Here is a 23,429-nt window from a genome sequence, read left to right on the forward strand (position 1 = left end):
GTGTGATCTGAGCATTTGATCAATTCTGCCCAAAACCAAACCACTTTATTTTTGATTACCATGACACCCTTTCGCCAAGTTTAATGTATATTGGCTCCAATCTGTTTGAGTTAAACAGTTGTGAAGGTCATAAATTTTTAACTCATACAGGTCAAATGTCATATGATCAGAAAAAAGAGCAATCAGAGATTTCTGACGTCTGACTGATCAAGATGTTACAATCTGATATTTAATTCACAAACTGAAACCAAATAATGTTCTCCTGATCTTGGTTTGACATTATGATGTGGTATCTTTCTGCTGCAGAATATTGATCCGGATCACTCCCAACAAATTTTGAGTCAGAATCCAGATCTGGATCACCTCCAAAATTCAGTGGAGTCTTCCATGGCCTAATATGTATCTGTGGTGAAAATTTTGTCACAATTCTTGCAGTAGTTTTGATGTAATCCTGCAAACAGGCAGACAGACAAATAAATAAATGCCAAGGACGTAATAAAGCTGATCATATGATCTGACTTCATATCAGTGTTTATTAGTAGCTATGACTGCATCTTTAATTATCTCAAATTAAAATTTTAGTGTATCGTTAATTCTACAAATGGCTATTCTACTACAAAAATTAGGAACAAAATTTGACCTTGGCCTGTGACCTCTATCTTTTAATCAATTTTTTTGCCTACCATCAAAACATTTTGCCTTAATTGATCCTCAGACATTCCACCAAGTTTGGTCCAAATCTGATTAAAACTCTTTGAGTTATTTTGTTCACACACAGACAGACACACAGCACCGTGCATCAAACCGATTCGACAGTTCTAAAAACATGAACACTTATACACACTCTGATTTGCATAAATTCCACAGTTTTTTTTTTTTTTAATCTCTGCATCACCTGCACTACTACATCCCTCCCTCCACCGCTCGATTTCCTCCAACCCATGTTTTACATTTCAGCTGGGGGGGGGGGGGGGGGTAGTTTTCTGGATCCATTAATATGAATCAAGTCAACTTTGCATGTTTAAATTCTCATGAGGAGCAAAATGGTAAGCAGTTGTAAACTGTGGCGCCAGCGATGCAACATTTATGCATCTGTGTTTTACCGAGTAGAATTAGCTGTGTGCTCTTTTAACTCAGGTCAATATTTTCCTTTACCTATTCCAGTGGTGCCGCATCATTATCAATCATAAAAGCAGCCGCAATCTATCATTCTAATTGATCATGTGCACTCTGCTTCATACATTTGGAGTAGAATTATTTTCAGTGCGTCATTAATCATCTTGTTTTTATTCAGATATTTCTGTCTCTCCCTCTGACTTGTCTTTTGCACCCCCCCCCCCCCCACTGCACCGTCTGTCTCTCACCCCCAGGGTCTCCGTGTGTGACGAAGACAAGCTGACACATAATGAGTTCATTGGGGAGTCGCGGGTGGCCCTGCGCCGCGTGAAGCCTGACCAAACCAAACACTTCAACATCTGTCTGGAGCACCCACCTCCTGTGAGAGAGGGGCGAGAGAGAGAGAATGAAAGGAAGGATAAATGAGAAGTGGCGAATTTACTGGGTGGTAAAGTTGTTCAATGCATGATGATTTAGGATTAAGAGACGAGCATCATTGTGGAGATACAGTCAGGTCCATAAGTATTTGGACAGACATGTAGTTTTGTAATTGTGCCCCTGAATATCACCACAAAGGAGTTGTGATGAATCAGTGAAGATATGACTTTTAGCTTCAATTTAGAAAGCAAGGCCCCATGGCCAGTGATTATCTCCAAATTCTACAGCAAGAAGCACATGACTTTCTCTGGACCAGATGCCAGCTTGATGCAGGTTAGGTTACTTCCGCAGCCAACAGAGTGAGACAATCCAGATTTTCCTGGATTCCAACTCAGATTTACATATTGGCAGATCAACTCCTTATCCATTGAGCTATCTGCTGTACTTTAATCGAAGGGGTTTAACAAAAATGCCATTGTGGATATTTGTATACATGAAGAGTTAAACCATTTAAACCACTTTAAATGGAGAAAAATGTCATTTAAAATGGGAATTTGAAGCAAACCACACTCACTCATCTTCAACCGCTTACTCCAATTAAGGGTCACAAGGCGGGGGGAGCGGGGGGCAGGCTGGAACCTATCCCAGCAGTTATACAACCCCTGGCAAAAATTATGGAATCACCGGCCTCGGAGGATGTTCATTCAGTTGTTTAATTTTGTAGAAAAAAAGCAGATCACAGACATGACACAAAACTAAAGTCATTTCAAATGGCAACTTTCTGGCTTTAAGAAACACTATAAGAAATTAGGAAAAAAAATTGTGGCAGTCAGTAACGGTTACTTTTTTAGACCAAGCAGAGGGAAAAAAAATATGGAATCATGAAAAACAAAAGAACGCTCCAACACATCACTAGTATTTTGTTGCACCACCTCTGGCTTTTATAACAGCTTGCAGTCTCTGAGGCATGGACTTAATGAGTGACAAACAGTACTCTTCATCAATCTGGCTCCAACTTTCTCTGATTGCTGTTGCCAGATCAGCTTTGCAGGTTGGAGCCTTGTCATGGACCATTTTCTTCAACTTCCACCAAAGATTTTCAATTGGATTAAGATCCGGACTATTTGCAGGCCATGACATTGACCCTATGTGTCTTTTTGCAAGGAATGTTTTCACAGTTTCTGCTCTATGGCAAGATGCATTATCATCTTGAAAAATGATTTCATCATCCCCAAACATCCTTTCAATTGATGGGATAAGAAAAGTGTCCAAAATATCAATGTAAACTTGTGCATTTATTGATGATGTAATGACAGCCATCTCCCCAGTGCCTTTACCTGACATGCAGCCCCATATCATCAATGACTGTGGAAATTTACATGTTCTCTTCAGGCAGTCATCTTTATAAATCTCATTGGAACGGCACCAAACAAAAGTTCCAGCATCATCACCTTGCCCAATGCAGATTCGAGATTCATCACTGAATATGACTTTCATCCAGTCATCCAGAGTCCACGATTGCTTTTCCTTAGCCCATTGTAACCTTGTTTTTTTCTGTTTAGGTGTTAATGATGGCTTTCGTTTAGCTTTTCTGTATGTAAATCCTATTTCCTTTAGGCGGTTTCTTACAGTTCGGTCACAGACGTTGACTCCAGTTTCCTCCCATTCGTTCCTCATTTGTTTTGTTGTGCATTTTTGATTTTTGAGACATATTGTTTTAAGTTTTCTGTCTTGACGCTTTGATGTCTTCCTTGGTCTACCAGTATGTTTGCCTTTAACAACCTTCCCATGTTGTTTGTATTTGGTCCAGAGTTTTGACACAGCTGACTGTGAACAACCAACATCTTTTGCAACATTGCATGATGATTTACCCTCTTTTAAGAGTTTGATAATCCTCTCCTTTGTTTCAATTGACATCTCTCGTGTTGGAGCCATGATTCATGTCAGTCCACTTGGTGCAACAGCTCTCCAAAGTGTGATCACTCCTTTTTAGATGCAGACTAATGAGCAGATCTGATTTGATGCAGGTGTTAGTTTTGGGGATGAAAATTTATAGGGTGATTCCATAATTCTTTCCTCAGAATTGAGTGATTCCATATTTTTTTTCCCTCTGCTTGGTCTAAAAAAGTAACCGTTACTGACTGTCACAATTTTTTTTCTTGATTTCTTATAGTGTTTCTTAAAGCCAGAAAGTTGCCATTTGAAATGACTTTAGTTTTGTGTCATGTGATCTGCTTTTTTCTACAAAATTAAACAACTGAATGAACATCCTCCAAGGCCGGTGATTCCATAATTTTTGCCAGGGGTTGTACACTCCACAAAATCGCTCATTGGATGAACTCAATTCAATTATGTGCAGGATTTCCATCTAATCAATATATGTAGCCCCAACTCAAACAAAACACATTCATGCAAGACAATGTAATTTAATTTAGTTGGGACTACATATATTGATTAGATGGAAATCCAATCCAATGAGTCAGTTTTTTGAGTGAGTGTGAGGCAGGGTGCACCTTGGCCTGACCACATATAGAAAAGCAAACACATGCACACCCACGGACAATTTAATGTTTCCAGTCCACCTAACCTGCATGTCTTTGGATGTGGGAGGAAGCCGGAGCACCCAGAGGGAACCCACGCAAACACGGGGAGAACATGCAAACTCCACACAGAAAGGCCACAGGTGGGAATTGATCCCGTGACATTCTTGCTGTGAGGAAACAGTGCTAACCACTAATCCACAGTGCCACCTGAAAATGCTCAGATTTTAATTTTTTTTTTTAAATGAAAATGGGATGTTTATATTTGTTAATATTTTGCACACTGATGGTTACCAAAGCAACCAAGTGCATATTTGCATCTGAACTCTTCACACAGTCCCCTCATTGTCCATACGTAAATGTACGTGCAATTTTTAATACAAATCCTGAGTAACAAATCCAAAGAAGAACAGGCAGGTGGGTTTATTTCAACCAAACACCTCAACAGGTGGTCTTACTGATTAATTCTGTTCTACTTGAGAATCTGTAAAACCAGATGTGTTTTTCTGAAATCTTGCAGACTGATGTTTCCTCACGACTGACTATAATTTTTACACTCAGCGTGGAATAAATCTATTTTTATAGCTGATAAATGGCTTTTAGTGTAAAGACTAAATGTCAGTCAGGTCATGTGGAAAAGGGCACTTAGAGATTTGGAGAATAAAAGGAGAGGAGGGGGTGAGAGAGGCGTCAGTGCAGAGGGAGTAAGTCAGAGAGATGAGAAACAAGTGGATTAAAAAAATCAAAGTGCAGGAGATGTGTATGCCAGCTTTTTGTTCTTCGGGACTGTTGTTATTAGATAGGCCCTCGGGGGCCGGGGGCCACTCTGCGATCAAACACGGAACCCCTTCTGTCACGCAGCGAAGCAGACGGCGTGCCAGGCCTGTAATTTTCCAAGTGGCTTTGCTCTCGACTCGAAGCCGCTCGAAGCTGCTCCTCCTCCTTTCTGCCAGTCATCTTCTCTTCATTACTCATCCCCTTTTTCTTCTTCTCACCCTGCAGCTGCCTTCGCCGACAGCGACCAGCACGGCCCTGAGAGGAATCTCCTTGTACCTGAGAGAGGTGACAGTCGCCACCCTTCTGTCTGTGTGTGTCCACATTACAGTTCATCTTTTAACATATTACGAGGAGGTTTGGACAGGCTAGTCAATGTGGGTCATCACGACACATAACAGACTGTAAGAAAATGTCAGAAGGCATGAAGTCATGAACACCGGATTTTTCGGGTTGTGCCGCAGAATTATAAGTCGCGCTTTTTTTAATAGCTTGGGAGGACCTGCGAGTCTGTGACTAAGACCCTTCAGCTTCTACCTTGTTTAACTCGGGGTCGCTACAGCAAATCCAAGGTGGATCCGTATGTTGATTTGGCACAAGTTTTACACTGGATGCGCTTTCATGATGCAGCTCCACATTACACTGAGAATGGGCAAAGGGTGCCATTGAACCGGGGAAGGGAATCTTCTGCACTGGAAACAAGCACACTTAACCGCTTGGTCACCACACCTGTACTCTGGTGCAATTTATATACTGAACACGAGGTATTTGTTAATAAGAACAACAACAACAATAATAACAGTAATAATAACAACAAGAGCAATCAGATATTTCTGACGTCCGCCGGATCACCTCCGAAATTCAGTGGAGTCTTCTATGGCCTAATATCTATCTGTGGGGGAAATTTCGTCAAAATCCGTGCAGTAGGTTCGACGTAATCCTTAAAAACCCTATAAAGTTTCATCCTGAGCCAGAATCTGGTCCGGATCCGGATAATCTCCAAAATTCAGTGGGGTCTTCGATGCCCTAATATCTGCATGTGGTGCAAATTTGGTGAGAATCCTTGAAGTAGTTTTGATGTAATCCTTCAAAGCCTACTTAAAGTGTAATCTTGATCCAGAAATCTTGATCCAGAATCTGGATCCGGATCACCTCCAAAATTTAATGGAGTCTTCCATGGCCTAATATCTATCTGTGGTGAAAATGTAATCAAAATCCATGCAGTAGGTTCGACGTAATCCTTAAAAACCCTATAAAGTTTCATCCTGAGCCAGAATCTGGTCCGGATCCGGATAATCTCCAAAATTCAGTGGGGTCTTCGATGCCCTAATATCTGCATGTGGTGCAAATTTGGTGAGAATCCTTGAAATAGTTTTGATGTAATCCTTCAAAGCCTACATAAAGTGTAATCTTGATCCAGAAATCTTGATCCAGAATCTGGATCCGGATCACCTCCAAAATTTAATGGAGTCTTCCGTGGCCTAATATCTATCTGTGGTGAAAATTTAATCAAAATCTCTGCAGTAGTTTTGACGTAATCCTTAAAAAGCTTATAAAGTTACATCCTGAGCCAGAATCCGGATCCGGATCATCTCCAAAATTCATTGGTCTTCCATGCCCTAATATCTATCTGTGGTGCAAATTTGGTGAGAATCCTTGAAGTGGTTTTGACGTAATCCTTCAAAGCCTACATAAAGTGTAATCTTGATCCAGAATCCGGATCCGGATCACCTACAAAATTTAATGGAGTCTTCCATGGCCTAATATCTATCTGTGGGGGGGAAATTTCATCAAAATCTGTGCAGTAGGTTCGACGTAATCTTTAAAAAACCTATAAAGTTACATCCTGAGCCAGAATCTGGATCCGGATCTGGATCATCTCCAAAATTCAGTGGTCTTCCATGCCCTAATATCTATCTGTGGGGGAAATTTGGTGGAATCCTTGAAGTAGTTTTGACAATAATCCTTCAAAGCCTACATAAAGTGTAATCTTGATCCACAAAGCTTGATCCAGACTCTGGATCCGGATCACCTCCAAATTTAATGGAGTCTTCTATGGCCTAATATCTATCTGTGGGTGGAAATTTCATCAAAAATCCGTGCAGTAAGGTTCACGTAATCCTTAAAAACCCTATAAAGTTTCATCTCTGAGCCAGTAATCTCGTCTGGATCCGGATAATCTCCATATTCAGTGGGGTCTCGATGCCCTAATATCTGCATGTGGTACCAATTTGGTGAGAATCCTTGAAGTAGTTTGATGTAATCCTTCAAAGCCTATATAAAGTGGAATCTTGATCCAGAATCCAGAGCCGGATCACCTCCAAAATTTAATGGAGTCTTCCATGCCTAATGTCTATCTGTGGTGCAAATTCATAAAAATAACGTGCAGTAGTTTTGACATATCCTGCTAACAGACAAAGAGACAAATAAATAAATAGATTGCAATGATTTATTACATCCTTGGCGGTTGTCGCAGATTGAACGGTTCCCCCCTAAAAAATTGGCCCTCCCCTGCCTCCACTGTGCATGTGTCATTTCAGAGCTCAGCAGCTTGTCTGAGATGGACTTTCTTCACCCAAAGTGATTAATTGATTAATGGGATTATTAACATCAGATGACAAGGTAAAACCTCAGTTTTAAGCAGAAATGAGGCGATACTCTGTGACGCTTTGAAATGATGGATGCAGCAGCTAGTAGCTCATGTAGCCGCGGCGCTCTTGTCACTTCCTCCGTCGTTTATGATGAAATAATGCTGAATTTATGTGGAAATATTGTTGTACAAAAGCTTCAGATATCTGTTGCTGAGATAGATGATGACTGGAGTGCAGTTTGAAGCAGAAACGAGGTGTTAATTGCGTGAACCGCGGCTATGACGCAGAAGCAGTGAAGGCAGGGTGGACGGATTTTTAGGGGGGACATTTGGCCTGCGACAGTGAACATAATAATAATAACTATTGTGTAGGGCTTTCATGGTGCAACAAAACAAACAAATTCATAATAAAAAGTACTTTTTTTTTTTAACAGATCTTCTTCTTCTGTATTATTATTATTTAAAACTTAATAATCCTCATAATAAGCAGATGTCGCACCTTCGACATTTTGACTTCTGAATTTTGTCCCTGTTCGGCAGGCGACAATGAAAGGAACCTGCACTGACGGTATGACTGAGTTGCAGCATTCATGAACTGTCCAGCAGGTGTCAGTGTTCGGCAGGTGGCAGCACAACACGCAACGTGCTCCTTTTAATCTGGACTCCAGAACAATGTTTCGAAACATGTGAGATCTGCAGTAAATTTTTTCTCTGCAAAAATTGTAACTTGAAGTATGTTTTTATTTAAGCTCATTATAATCCTGTTGCCTGTTTACATCGCGCTGTGGTCCGCAAGCTTGTTTTTGAGACACGTAAACATTTCGATCCACTGTGAAATCTGTCACTTCAATCAAAATGTGATGTCAGATATCAAATCTCAGAGCTGCCTAAAAATCTGTTTTTGTTAATATGAACCCACATTGGTGTGGGTTCATTATTTTTTTATTGTTTTATTTGAGCACAAACAGCTGCCTCTGCGTCTCGCAGCATATTCAAGGTTGTCTGCTTCTTTTCTGCCTTTTCTCACCGTGCCACGATTCATCTTTTCCCCATTTGTCTGTCTGCCCACACAAAGAGGCCTGTTTATTTCCACTGCTCTAATGACTCGTCTGATCAATCTGACAGTCCAGACGAAAGTCAGCCTTTTATTCATGGACCCTGATATAAATTATTCTTCCCTAACACTTTTTTAAAATCTACTCATTCACACCGTTTTGGTAAACTGTCTCTCGCCGTTTATAATTAATCCCAAAGAAGGGGAGGAAAAAAGGAAAGAGAGGATTAAAAAGGAGAAAGCTACTGAGACAATTAGAAAGAAAGGTGGGTGAGGAGAAAGGAGCAAGGCATGTGGCATTTTAATTCTTTTGCTTTTGTCCATCTCTTGCCTGAAGATAAAACTTAATGAAAGATGGAAAGATACGGAGAGACTTTTTAGATGATGACAGTCTCGTAGTAATGTAGTCCTGGCACCAAGCCACCATCAGTCGTGGGAGGTGGGAGGACTTCTAATCTTCAACAGGGACTTTTATTATTTTTTAATTCTTTGTGGGTAAAGGAGACATCAACACAAGTTGACACTCCAACACCTTGAGCGGCTGTGACAGAAACACAGTAATACCACACAATAATTAACAGTGGATTGCTGGCAGTCGTACTACTTTATGAGGTTCCATAAAAAAAATCCCTAATGTAAAATACCTTATTTTTGTTGAACTTGTTGCCATTTTGAATTTTTATGGAAACCTTGCATGAACTTATATGTCAGAGGTGGGCAATCATGTGCCATGAAAGGCCAAGACACTGCAGGTATCACTTTCTACCAGTCACCTCGGCAGGTGATCTCATTGATGATCAGGTGTTACGTTCAGGGGAGAAGCTCATCAGGTAACCCACCGGCTGAGGTGATTGGTTGTAAGGAAAACCTGCACTGCCTTGGCCCTCGGTGCCCACCCCTGTTATATGTCATAACCACAGGAAGTAAAAACCAAATATAATAGTGCTACATGGACTACTACTGCTAGAGCTGTAGTAGTAGCAGTAGTAGTAGTGCAATACATCATCATCATACATCATACGGTAGAGATGAAGTTATCTCATTCTCATTGAAGTTCTGCAGAACAACATCCCTACATCAAGGTGAATTTGTGGGTTAGCTCCTTTGCAAATGCAAGTTGTTTCCAAACACCTCCCACCTGGTGGAGCGTATTGCTCCACGGGTCCAACAAATACCACTTCAGAACCTAGAACGATTTGAGCCTTTGTGGCTCCTAGAGTTATCAAATGAGTGCAAAGACCTGCTAAAGTTAGCACTAGCTTTGTAGGATGATAACGATAATTACAATAATCTGCTAATGTTAATGGTGACATTGGCATTTGGGATAACATTAGCAGCATCATTGCCGAACGCAACATCAGGTGCACCCACCAACTTTGACGGACCCAGTGTTATAGCGAACCCCAGTCTCGTTTGAGGGCGGGCGTTAAAAGGGTAAAATATGATGCATATGAGAATTTTTCTACTTCCGGGGATAAACCATGGCATTTTCAATGGGTTTTGTGGGCAAATTACACAAAAATGAAAATGCAGAGACAAAGTGACAATGCGGTGGAAAGTGGACATGTGTTTTTCTGTAATTATTGTATGGCTTAGCTTGCAATATGAAGCGCCTTGGGGCAACTGTTGTTGTGTGAATTTGGCGCTATATAAATGAAATTGATTTGAGTTGATGTGTTGAGGTTTATTTATGACCCGGAGCACAAACGTTGAGGCGGTTTTGCAGGCGAGAAAAGGGAGCTGCTTTGGTTAGCTGTGTAGGCTAACCTTACCCGACAGGACATCTTCCACTCGTTTTTTTCTTCCCTTCTCCACGGGGGAAAAAGCTAAAAAAAAAAAAAAAAAACACTTTTCGCGACTGCTTCAGTGATTTCAGAAAAACTAAAACAGCACACCATTTATCCGTGAGAAGTTATGCTGTGTATATGAGGTCTGTCAATAAAGTAACGGCCCTTTTATTTTTTTCAAAACTATACTGGATTTCATTCATATGTTTTTACGTCAGACATGCTTGAACCCTCGTACGCATGCGTGAGTTTTTCCACGCCTGTGGTGACGTCATTCACCTGTGAGCACCGCCTTGGGAAGGAGTGGTCCCGCCCCCGTCGTCGGATTTTCATTGTCTGGAAATGGCGGAATGAAAGGACTTTTTTTTCCATCAGAATTTTTTCAGAAGCTGTTAGAGACTGGCACCTGGAACCATTCGAAAAAATTTATCTGGCTTTCGGTGAAAATTTTACGGGCTTCACAGAGAATAAGGTCTGTTAGTACAGCTTTAAGGACCCCTTTAAGGACGCTCGGCGCGCCGCGCTCCGAGCTGCGACGACGCGGCACAAGCCACCGGATCATTTCTAAACGGATGGCTCTGTGGATACGAGACCATTGTGTGCTTTTCTCTGGTTATCACAAGAGCTGGACATCAGCCATTTTCCGGCAGATTTCACTTTTAACAGAGATTTTGTCATGGAAAGCCGCGCGGAGGCTTCGCGCGTCACGACCGATTCGCTTGGAGCGAGACCACGGAACACCTCCATTTCGGCATGTCAGAGGACCAAACTTGTCCTCTGACACGCCGAAAGTGAGGTGTCCTTTGTATCGCTCCAAAGCGATCGGTCGTGACGCGCGAAGCCCTCAAATGACATGCATGTATTGGTGCTGTTGGCCAGAAGCATGAGTCACGTGTGAGTCTTGTCAAAGCGTCGTCTTCCTCCCTTTTTACCCTCGGTCACCGCCTCATTGCTTTTTTTCCCCATGTGTCACTTTGAATCCATTCTGCTGCTCGTCATCTGGTTGCCCTCTGAGACTGTGACATGTGCAGTAGTAACAAAACAACACGCTCGTTACTATGACTTCAAGGTGATGTTTCAGGGTATTCCAGATGGATCTTTGCACTCCTGTTTATTATTTTCCATGCTACAGTGGTTCGGTAGGGAAGCAGACGTGTTAGCTAGAATAAATGTTAGATAAAAGTGGATGAGCTCTGTAGGTGTAGAAGAGAAATACAAAGTGAGACTGGCCACGAGGAAATCAGCATTAAAACACAACTCCAGTCCAACATGTGCACCCAACTGCAGATACGTGAAGACGGTGAAGCTGGTTAACACGAGAAAAGGGCCTCCAAGTCTTTGTGAGGGTGAAAGCAAAAACAAATGTTGCCAGTTGGGCCTTTTTTGTATGGAGTGTGTACCAATTTACTGACAAAACATGCAGGTTTATTGCACACCAGAAAAGGCACATCACCGCTGAGGTGCCCTTGAGCAATGCACTTCAAAGCCAACTGCTCCCTTGAATCTACTCAGTGGCCAGAGGCTCAAACTGTGTTTTAATGAGTGTGAACAAGGAGAACACTGCCTGCAAAGCAATTTGAACTTACTACCAATTGTTTTCAACAAAGACATCTGGTCTAAAGAGTGCTGCCAAAACACGGTCACAACAATCGTGTGGAGAATGGCAAATCTAGACTAAAGGCAAAATAGTTTCCAAAGCAGGTCAGATGCAGAAAATGTGAAAACACGAAAAGATCAATTTACAAATTGGGTTAGAGAGATCGGACAGACCAGATTGATGGGGAAGGCAGAGACAAGCTTGGTGTATTTAATGTGGCTCTAATAGGGATAATGCACAGCAAATTTGAGCAAGGCGAGTGCAAACGCAGAGTGGCAGGTGTGGAACCAGAGGAGAAGTTTGCTACAGTGGCTTGCAAAAGTATTCAGCCCCTTGTTATTTCACACATTTTAATTTGTTTATGGCATTTCAAATACAAAAAGTAAATCAGGCTTCTCAGTCTAAAAATTTCTAAAATTATCTTCCTTAGACTCAAAGCCACCAAGATACCCAGACAACCCAAAAGAAGTTACAGGCTTCTGTGACTGTGACTGGAGAAATTGTGCATTGTGCATGTTTTACATTTTGTATCCCCAGTTATACAGCTTCAGGATGAAGAGGTATAGAGTAGGATTTTATTAAAAAGAAGACCTGCAAGTTCAGCTACAATTTAAAAGGTACATCTGAGATGCAAGCCTAGATTTAATGTTCTGGTGAAAGAAAATCCTCCTCTGTACCACTTTATCATGAAGCTGTATAACTGGGGATACAAAATGTAAAACATGCACAGTGCACAATTTCTCCAGTCACAGTCACAGAAGCCTGTAACTTCTTCTGGTTGTCTGGGTATCTTGGTGGCTTTCCTCATTCCTCTCCTTCTTGCACAGTCACTCAGTTTTTGAGACCTGTCTACTCCACACTGATTTACCATAGAGTGCCATACTGTTTGTATTTCTTCATAACTGATGGAAATAAAGTTCAAGACATATTCAGTAACTTGGAAATGTTCATGTATCCATCCCCTGACTTTTCTGAAGAAAACTGGCAATTCAACTGATTATTTACAGGTTTATTACTTATGCAACCCCTCATCTTGGCTTTTATATTTTTTATTAATTTATATCAAGTTGTAGAGATTTACTTTCAGTTTGAGTCTAAGGATGATAATTTTAGAAATGTTTATAGTGAGAAGGCTGATTTACTTTTTTGTATTTGAAATGCCATAAACAAATTAAAATGCATGAAATACCAAGGGGCTGAATAATTTTGCAACCCACTGTATACGTACTTACAGAAACTGCACAATTAGTTATGGTGCCTGTGCAGTCTGCACAACACTGGACCTAAAACACTAACAAAACATTTATTTTTAATTATTTTCTGTCTCCTGCAGTGGGAACAGGAGCAGCAGAGTACCCTGGAGGAGAGAGGGCGCTTGCTGCTCTGCCTGCAGTACGTCCCACCGAACAGTGAGGGCAATTTGATGGCGGGTGAAGCCAAAGAGAGGGTTCGCGGCGGGCTGTGTGTGGGCGTCAAACGCTGTGCCCACCTGGCAGCCATGGACGTTAACGGCTTCTCTGACCCCTACGTTAAAACGTAAGAACAGCAATGAACTGATGGTCAAAGACCGTGTTATAATATAAAATAAACAGTACAAAACAAAATAAATAATACATATTTTACTTACAAACTGGAAAACACTCTTTAGCACACGCCCTTCAGTAAAGGCCTAACATGCCCAAAATCAAGCCCCTTCACAAATGTATTTTATTTCTATTTCAATTTTAAACAACTTTCATGACAATGACTTCATTCATTTTTTAATCCCACTAACACACTTTATGCTAGCTCATGGTTGTAGTTATCACATCACGGGGAGTACACATACGTACATCTGTATACTTCTCTCAAAACATCGATACAGTGTAATATCTTTAATTTAATAGTTGCATCAGTAAGAGAATCAGATTAAAACATCAGAAATCAACATTTGGACAGGAGTGGATGCAGTAACACGTGGGTGGGATGGGGGGGTGCTTGAACTGGTGTGCCGAAGGTGCAACCCTACTAGGTCCCATGGCATGCCACCCTGGATATGTTTTAAAATCTATAGTCTTTTTCCTGCATTCTGAGGCAATCTGAGAAGCTCAATACTGACTCTGTAGTTGTCATTTTTAATACACCTTTTTTAAAATTTTTAATTTTCAGGTGCCTTTTCCTGCATTTTGGTGCATATTTCAACACAAAATACATCCACAGAACAAAAAGATAATTTTATTAATGTGAACTTCTTTTGTACAATCTTGAATGTGATGCTGTGACGTTATGATAAGTAACAGAAAACATTTGAAATGTCTGTGACTAAAAAAAAGTGAACACCCTCGCCTTGCTACACCTTGCTGAATCATGGGCTGGTATAAATGTATCTAAATGAGTCACGTGTTGCTGAAAAGAGGGTTTGGAAACAGCATTCGGCAGTGTTTTTTCTTTTTTGGTCCATGAAGGACGTATCAACCCCTGAGTGACCCCAGCTCATGTTGGCCTCATGCTTTATTTTGAATCCTGAGTGATCGACAGTTTGAGTTCATCCTGAACAAGGTAATTGAGCTACCTGAAGGCAAACAAGGTATTTAACAACGACAACACAATTATTGGAGTGTGTATTAACACACAACCTGAAAAACGACTGAGTGATACGGCTGGAGAGAGAGAGAGAGAGAGATAGATAGAGAGAGAGAGAGAGAGAGAGAGAGAGAGAGAGAGAGAGAGAGAGAGAGAGAGAGAGATACCTTATTTGACTTTATTTCCATCCTGTGCAGCTGCATGGGCTCCCAATTTCCTGTATTGTCTGTTGTGTCGGTAGCATGGCCCAAGCAATGGGTCACCCCTTTGAGTCTGGTCTGCTTGAGGTTTCTTCTTCAAATCATCAGAGGTAGTCTTTCCTTACCACTGTCGGCTGTGTGGTTGCTCTAGGGGTTGGTAAGGTTCGACCTTACTTGTGTGAAGCGCCTTGAGGCAGCTTTGTTGTGATTTGGCGCTATATAAATGAAAAATTAATTGAAATTTGCCATTTGTACTCACATGCAAGGTTTGGGTACATTGGAATTCTTGTGCAGACCTCTCGAGTAGATAAAGGTATAAAAGTATGAGGTATAACAGTATAAAAACACTATAAAAACATATAACATTTAAAAAACAGTGTAATAAGGTCCTGTGCACCTGGAAAAAGGAAATATATTACAATGTGCCAGATTAATGGAGATCGTGAACAGCAATTATTGCACACTCATATTCAAACACAGTAGATTTTGTACAGATAATAAAGTGTGTATTGCACATGTGGATCAAACAGATATTGCACCAATGATTGTAATTTCAAGGAATGAAATATCCAGAATCAGAATCACTTTACTGACATTATACAATGTATAATGAAATTGCCCTTGACTCCTCCTTATAGAAATATAAAAATATAAAATATGCAAAAATATGATATGCAAATAAAAAAGGTATATGCTAAATGTGAATACCCAGTACAGTTGTGCAGCAGTTCACTGTGTAAAATTGCAGGCGAGGTGAGGTAGGTGAAGCGTATAGTTTAGTCTTTAGTCTGTGGTTCCACCCGCATTGTGTAGGCTGTGTGTGTGTGTGTGTGTGTGTGTGTGTGTGTGTGTGTGTGTGTGTGTGTGTGTGTGTGTGTGTGTGTGTGTGTGTGTGTGTGTGTGTGTGTGTGTGTGTGTGTGTGTGTGTGTGTGTGAAATAAAATATTGCACATTAGGTTATAGTTGTGTGATAAATATTGCCCAGTGGATTATGGTTGTGAACAGTCCATTACTCTGACTTCAGGGATGCCATCAGTCTGACTGTGGCTGGAAAGAAACTTTTATGGAATCAAGTCCTGTGTGTAAAGATATATAGTTAGTCTGTGTTCTTATAAAAAAAAAAAAAAAAAAAATCAGTCGCTGTTATTATCTTAATGTGTGTGTGTGTGTGTGTGTGTGTATGTATGTGTCAGGGAGGGCAGCAAAGGCCCAGAGCTTTGAATGATGTGCTCTGACAGAAAAAGGACAAATGAGCTTTAAATTGCCACATCTGTCTTCTGAGTGTTGTTGCCAGTTTTGAAGTTGTTCCTCGAATGAGTAAAACGCTCAACAACCAGTGTCGCAGACCGAACGGTTCGCCCCTAAAAATCGGTCCGCCTTTTGCAGCTGCGTATGCGTCATTTCGGACCACAGCAGCACGTCTGACTCAGAGTCTCTTCACCCAAAGCAATCAAATGGATTAATGGGATTATTAACCATCAGATGATAAAAGTTTTATATATATATATATATATATATATATATGTAAAGGTAAAACTTCTTAAATCATTGCAAAATCAGTTTTAAGCAGAAACTCGACGAAATTCCGTGACGCTTTTAAATGACTGACGAGCAGTGAACGCATCAGCTAGCAGCTTGCGTGGCCGCAGCGCTCTGATTGCTTCCGTTACCTTTTATGATGAAATAATGCTGAATTTATGTGGAAATGATTGGTGTACAAAAGCTTCAGATATCTGTCGCTGAGATAGATGATGACTGGAGTGCAGTTTGAAGCAGAAACGAGGTGATATTCTGTGAACCGCGTCATCGGGGGGGACTGACTTTTAGGGGGACCATTCAGTCGGCGACACCGGCCCTAAGACACTCGCACTCACTTGTAGAATTCTTCTCCCTTAATCCCTCAAAAAGCACATTTTTCACCGTCACCTTACCTACATGCCTTGCGCCCACAGTCCGCCTTGTTTCATTTTGGATGCACGTGCTTTTATCTGTGCTGTTTGGCTGCCCCCCCCTCCCCAAACCACCACTACCATCCCACCCCGTTGCTTTTGTTGTGTCTGAGAACGTGTGGGAACATACGCTGTTGGAGCTGTGGGTGGTGGGTGGAAAGCAAATGTGAATAGAGATTTGCTGCGCTCCTTCCAGCTGTCTTAAAAATTCCAAGAGAATTTAGCGACAACTTGCAGGAGTACAACGAGCGCCTTCAAATTCTGCCGTGTTCGTAAAATGATTTACAGCTCGGTCCTCAGAGGTGCAAATGCTTTCCAAGCAGTGCACATTTAAATAAACATGAATAATGTTTTGCTGAATGACTTCTCTGTGGAATTATGAAATCTGCATCTGCCCATCATTCTCACGACCAGCTCAACAAATAGACAAAGAGACAGTTGCTGCTTTTTGCTCATCAGCCCACAAATGCTGCCATCTGCCCGTCATCTGAGTTACAAACGTGTGCCAGCAGGCATGTCTGCCAATCAACCGGAAGGTTTCAGGACTTGTTTGGACCAGTTTAGCGTCTAAGCCTATTGATTTAGAGGTAAGAAGGTCAAAGTTCAAGATATCGGAAATTGCTTCCCTATCCATCCCTAATCCATCCCTAATCCATCCCTAATCGTTACTAAGGGCTTGTTCAGACTGCCAAGAAAAATCTGATTTATGTGCATATTGATTTGAAAGTGAATCCATGTTGCAAGTGTGAACAGTGAAAAGTCCCTTGAAATCTGCTTTTTCCAAATCAGTTTTCAAGTCTCATTTATAGGTGGTTTGAAATGCGATTCAAATCACATTTTTGCAAATCCATATTGTTCTGAACACTCAGATTGGACTCTGGGTGTGTTTTCATACATCTATAACACCTCATGATGGAAACATGTTACATGTCGCATTGGACACTGCAGCAATCTTGCGTGTTTGAGTATTTGTATCCAACAGCTTTTTAATAAATAATAATAATAATACATTTTATTCATAAAGCACTTTTCAAAACACTCAAAGACGCTGTAGACTAGGGGAGCTACGACCACTACCATTGCACCCCCCCCCCCCCCCCCCCAGGACTAAACCAACTGTTTTAGGTTCCTTAGATGACCCCAAAACCCAATCAGGATGTTCCCAAAAATAAAAACTGGCCTCAAACCAGTTATCCAAAATGGCTGCCAAAATAGGGTTTTTCACTAAAACACCTTTACACAACATATAAACAACTCAAATATCACAGAGATTCAATGGGAAGACGATTGCAGGTCACAGCAAACTCATTTGTGCCTAAACTAAATTCATTCATGGGTTCAAGATTCAAAATGCTGCCCAAAATGGCTACCAATAGACCATTATCATTAAAATGCATAGTCGGAACAAATAATAGACTTAATAATGACAGAAATCATTGATGTTTTAGTAAAAAACACCCTATTTTGCCAGGCATCTTGGACGCCATCTTGGATAACTAGCTTGAGGCCAGTTTTTATTTTTTGGAACATCCTGATTGTGTTTTGGGGTCATTTAAGGAACCTAGAAAAGTTGGTTTGGTTTAGTCCTGTGGGGGGGTGCAAAGGTAGTGGTCGTAGTTCCCCTAGTAGTACAGTACAATTTAAATCACCATAAAAACAGAATAAAACAATAGTAAGTAAGTCCCTTTGGCAGCTACCTTGTTTGCACTCGGGGTGGCAACAGCAAATCAAAGTGGATCTGCATGTTGAATTGGCACAGGTTTTTCGCCGGATGCCCTTCCTGACGCAACTCCACATTACATGGAGAAATGTGGCAGGATGGGATTTGAACCCGGAACCTTCTGAACTGAAACCAAGCGCATTAACCACTTGGCCACTTATGTACTTACATTGAACTTATTAAATAAAATCACTCATTGCACTCATAAAAATGACTTACCGCCTCCTGCTGGAATGGCATATGAGTCCATAATGTAGTTGGCAACATCCTTGTTCAATGTTGTTGGCTATATCTTTAAACTTCTCCAAAAATATTTGTCCTATCAACGTTCTGTTTTTGCAGCATTCATCCTTGACCAAAAATACATAAACATACCAAGTGGCAAATGTCAGCTCTCCCTAGTTTTTGCATGATCAAAGCCATACACACACACACACGCACACAGAGGCCACTTGGCTATTATATACTCAACAAAAATATGAATGCAACACTTTTGGTTTTGGTCCCATTTTGTATGAGATGAACTCAAAGATCTAAAACTTTTTCCACATACACAATATCACCATTTCCCTCAAATATTGTTCACAACCAGTCTAAATCTGTGATAGTGAGCACTTCTCCTTTGCTGAGATAATCCATCCCACCTCACAGGTGTGCCATACCAAGATGCTGATTAGACACCATGATTAGTGCACAGGTGTGCCTTAGACTGCCCACAATAAAAGGCCACTCTGAAAGGTGCAGTTTTGTTTTATTGGGGGGGGATACCAGTCAGTATCTGGTGTGACCACCATTTGCCTCATGCAGTGCAACACATCTCCTTCGCATCATCCGTGAAGAGAACACCTCTCCAACGTGCCAAACGCCAGCGAATGTGAGCATTTGCCCACTCAAGTCGGTTACGACGATGAACTGGAGTCAGGTCGAGACCCCGATGAGGACGACGAGCATGCAGATGAGCTTCTCTGAGACGGTTTCTGACAGTTTGTGCAGAAATTCTTTGGTTATGCAAACCGATTGTTTCAGCAGCTGTCTGAGTGGCTGGTCTCAGACGATCTTGGAGGTGAACATGCTGGATGTGGAGGTCCTGGGCTGGTGTGGTTACACGTGGTCTGCGGTTGTGAGGCTGGTTGGATGTACTGCCAAATTCTCTGAAACGCCTTTGGAGACGGCTTATGGTAGAGACATGAACATTCAATACACGAGCAACAGCTCTGGTTGACATTCCTGCTGTCAGCATGCCAATTGCACACTCCCTCAAATCTTGCGACATCTGTGGCATTGTGCTGTGTGATAAAACTGCACCTTTCAGAATGGCCTTTTATTGTAGACAGTCTAAGGCACACCTGTGCACTAATCATGGTGTCTAATCAGCATCTTGATATGGCACACCTGTGAGGTGGGATGGATTATCTCAGCAAAGGAGAAGTGCTCACTATCACAGATTTAGACTGGTTTGTGAACAATATTTGAGGGAAATGGTGATATTGTGTATGTGGAAAAAGTTTTAGATCTTTGAGTTCATCTCATACAAAATGGGAGCAAAACCAAAAGTGTTGTGTTTATATTTTTGTTGTAATATAGAATCTATTATTAAAAGGTTGGTAGTTTTGGTTGTTGATGGGAGCTGTAGAAAGGCTGAGCTGCTCTTACCTGTGTACAACAGGCTACTGATGTACACAGGTACACAAACAAATAAACAAACCACTGCCGCCACCAAACTCCTTTCAGTTACCTTCTTTTTACATTCAAAGTCCCTGCTGATCTCGGACAAATGGAGTAAAAACATTGAGGATGGTGATGCCAGTTTCCTTCGGGAAGAAATTATCCAGAGATTTTATAGAATATGGAGAAAATTTATACGTATCTTTCATCAAAATCTAGTTCATTCCCCTGTAACAGAATCACTGGAGGAATACCCAATAAGGAAATATTGTTATGTGTCGGACGCAGCTCGGAGAACCGACCAGCGTTTGAAGGACCCAGTATGAAATAAGCAGAGCATGGTACAAAGGCTAACTGAATTTAATACATAACAGTGATATAAAAAACAACAAAAGAAAGTGCGGTCTGGCGTGGTGCGCTCCCAGCAGCGCTAACGGTCCGGAGCCAGAAGCTGTTCGGACCCAAGGACCCCGCCGAGACCCCCCAGGTGGCTGCAACAAACCGAGTCTGTGAAAGAAGGAACCATTATGTGAGTCCACACTCTACACACAGAGAGAACACTTAAAGGTGTACCTGGCTTGATTACTAATCAGCTTCCCAACCTGCAGGCATGGAACATCCAGTTCACAAAACTCCACTGCAGTGGAAGCCGATACATGACTAACATACAGCTCAATATAATAAAGGTGTGAGGGACACCACATTTACTGACTGTATAAATGTTAGTCACAAAATCTAACGTACCTCAGGAAGTGTGCTGACGAGCGTGAGACCTCACCCCCTCCTCTTTCACAGACCGTGCATCAAACCCTGGACGTTCTCTGCATCCACTGATGATGAGATGGCTCCCGAGACGACGATCTCACCCGTCTGGTCACAAGGTCGAGTCTCTGGCAAATACACACTGTATACTCCAGTCTTAAATGCCACCATGTTCCAATCCATATAGATGCACCTCAGCTGTGAGTCCTGACGAGCCGCAGGTGATCAGGGTGAGGTCCTGATATCCTCAGCAACACAGCCACTCAGTCCCAAATGCAAGCCACCTGGAAGGAGAAACAAAGGACAGAAACAAAAAGGCAGCCAGGCCCCCCCAGCCATATAACAAATATTTGTTACAACAACAGGTTATAAAGTCTCAGTAAAACAAACAAAACTGAGTGAACAAACCTGTTCTGTAGATGAGATTTGGAGGATTAAAAACAGTATCCAGCCCTTTACCTCTTTTTTCTGTTCTTTTAAATGACACATTTCTTCTTCCTGGTCTGCGATCATTGCTTCATCAGCAGGTGTTAGCTGTAGTTTCAACATGTCCCTCAGCTGCTGGACTCCAGACCTGTCTGTAGAAAGACTGCTCTGGATCATCATATCAAATATTAAAAGCAGATCTGAACAGGTGGGTTTTCAGTCCTTTCTTGAAAGTGGGGAGGTCTGGGTAGTCGCGGAGTTGTTGGGGCAGTGAGTTCCAGAGGGTGGGGGCGGCAACAGAGAAGGCTCTTTCACCCCAGATTTGAGCTTGGTCCTATAGGAAGGGACAGGAGGTTGGCGTCAGAGGAGTGGAGGGAGCGAGATGGAGTGTGGTGATGGAGCAGGTCAGTGAGGTATGGAGGGGCCAGATTGTGAAGGGCTTTGAATGTGAGAAGAAGGACTTTGAACTGGATGCGGTAAGGAATGGGGAGCCTTTGAAGGTTCTGAAGGACTGGGGTGATGTGTTCACGTGAGCGGGTGTGAGTGAGGAGGTGGGCTGCAGAGTTCTGAATGTACTGGAGTTTGTTGACTGATTTGGATGGAATACCATAGAGGGGGCTATTGCAGTAATTGATTCTGGAAGTGATGAAAGCATGGATGAGAGTTTCAGCTGAGGAAAATGAAAGGGATGGGCGGAGTCTAGAAATGTTTTTGAGATGAAAGAAGGCAGTCTGGGTGATTTGTTTAATGTGGTGTTCGAAGGTGAGCTGTGGAACAAAGTAAATACCAAGGTTTCAGATGAGGGGGGATGGTGAGAGAGTGGTGTTGTCAGTGTGCAGAGTGAAATCATGTGTGGATTTAATGGTGTTTTTTGGTCCAATTATGATGATGTCTGTTTTGTCACTGTTAAGTTTGAGAAAGTTGTGATTCATCCAGGTTTTGATTTCTGTAAGGCAATGAGTTAGTTTGGACTGTGTTGTGGTGTTTATGGATTTTGTGGAGATGTACAGTTGTATATTGTCAGCATAGCAGTGAAAGTGGAGACCATGGCGGCGGATGATGTTACAGAGGGGAAGGATGTAGATAATGACCAGGAGAGGGCCAAGCACCGAACCCTGGGGAACACCTTGTAACAGAGGAGCAATGGAGGAGGAGTTTTAGGTGCTGCTGAATCTCTGTGCATTGTGTTTCTTTGTCCAAGCCTTTTAATCCACATTCTGCATCTTCTGTGATTCTTTTTGGATGTGACTTTTACAGTGCACATTCAGTTTGTACTTTTGCGTGTGTGCGCATGTGCATTTTTTTTTTTTTTTTTGTCATGGCTTGTTTGGCTTGTTGGTTCAATCCACCCAAACGGCTTGAGAACAAAGCTGAAAATGGGTTCCATAACCCAACACTAAGGACCCTATTGATACAGCATAATAAAAGTAAAGGTGAAGGTCAAGTGTTCATTCATTTTCTATACCTGCTTACTCCAATCCAGGGTCACGGTGTGGAGTCTGTCCCAACAGACATAGGGTGAGAGGCGGGGTACATGCCGGACAGGACACAAGTCTATCTTAGAGCCACATATAGACATACAAACACACCTGAATGCACACCTACGGTCAATTTAAAGTTACCAATTACCACCTAACCTGCATATCTTTGGAAGTGGGAGGAAGCCGAAGCACTGGGAGGAAACCCACGCAAACACTGGGAGAACATGCAAAGTGTACACAGAAAGATGTAGGTGGGAAGTGAACCCAGAACCTTCTTGCTGTGAGGCATCAGTGCTAGCTGTCATGTTCTTGCTCTGTGATTCTTATTTTTAATAATCTTCCTGTACTTCCATATCTTGGGAATAATATGTTCTTCATATTTTTCTGTCTCAGGTACCTCAAGCCAGACATTCAGAAAAAATCCAAGCACAAAACAGCAGTTATAAAAAGGACTCTTAACCCAGAGTTTAATGAGGTAGGCATCCGTACTCCTGTGTGGGTTTGTGGGAGCGAGAAGCACGTTTGCACTGGTGCTGTGCAAAGATGGCTCAGTTAGCCATCCAATAGTCCCCAGACTACTATTGGACACATTCTCTAAAACAGCCTTTTGTATTTTGCATAATATGGTTATCTAGTATTGTCTCTTTGGTATTTTAGGGGCTTTAGAAGGAGGCACTCGCTGTGATCAGCTTTGATCTGACTCATTATTTCATTTCCAGGAGTTCTTCTATGAAATCTCCTTCTCAGAATTAACTACCAAGACTTTGGAGGTCACAGTGTGGGACTACGACATGGGCAAGTCCAACGACTTTATAGGTGAGTGACTTT

The 23,429-nt window shown here is 41.8% G+C and overlaps 1 protein-coding gene across 1 annotated transcript in view; it reads left to right on the forward strand.

The window, feature by feature from the left end:
- LOC117531047 (double C2-like domain-containing protein alpha) overlaps window positions 1–23,429 on the forward strand; it is a 76,367-nt gene that overhangs the window by 31,365 nt on the left and 21,573 nt on the right. The window contains exons 6-10 of the mRNA XM_034194055.1: window positions 1,371–1,497; window positions 5,037–5,096; window positions 13,170–13,372; window positions 22,995–23,076; window positions 23,321–23,417. Coding sequence (XP_034049946.1) covers window positions 1,371–1,497; window positions 5,037–5,096; window positions 13,170–13,372; window positions 22,995–23,076; window positions 23,321–23,417 — 569 coding nt within the window. The remainder of the gene's footprint in view (window positions 1–1,370; window positions 1,498–5,036; window positions 5,097–13,169; window positions 13,373–22,994; window positions 23,077–23,320; window positions 23,418–23,429) is intronic.

This window comes from Thalassophryne amazonica, chromosome 18 (genome assembly GCF_902500255.1).
Source record: "Thalassophryne amazonica chromosome 18, fThaAma1.1, whole genome shotgun sequence".
NCBI classification, from domain to species: Eukaryota; Metazoa; Chordata; class Actinopteri; order Batrachoidiformes; family Batrachoididae; genus Thalassophryne; species Thalassophryne amazonica.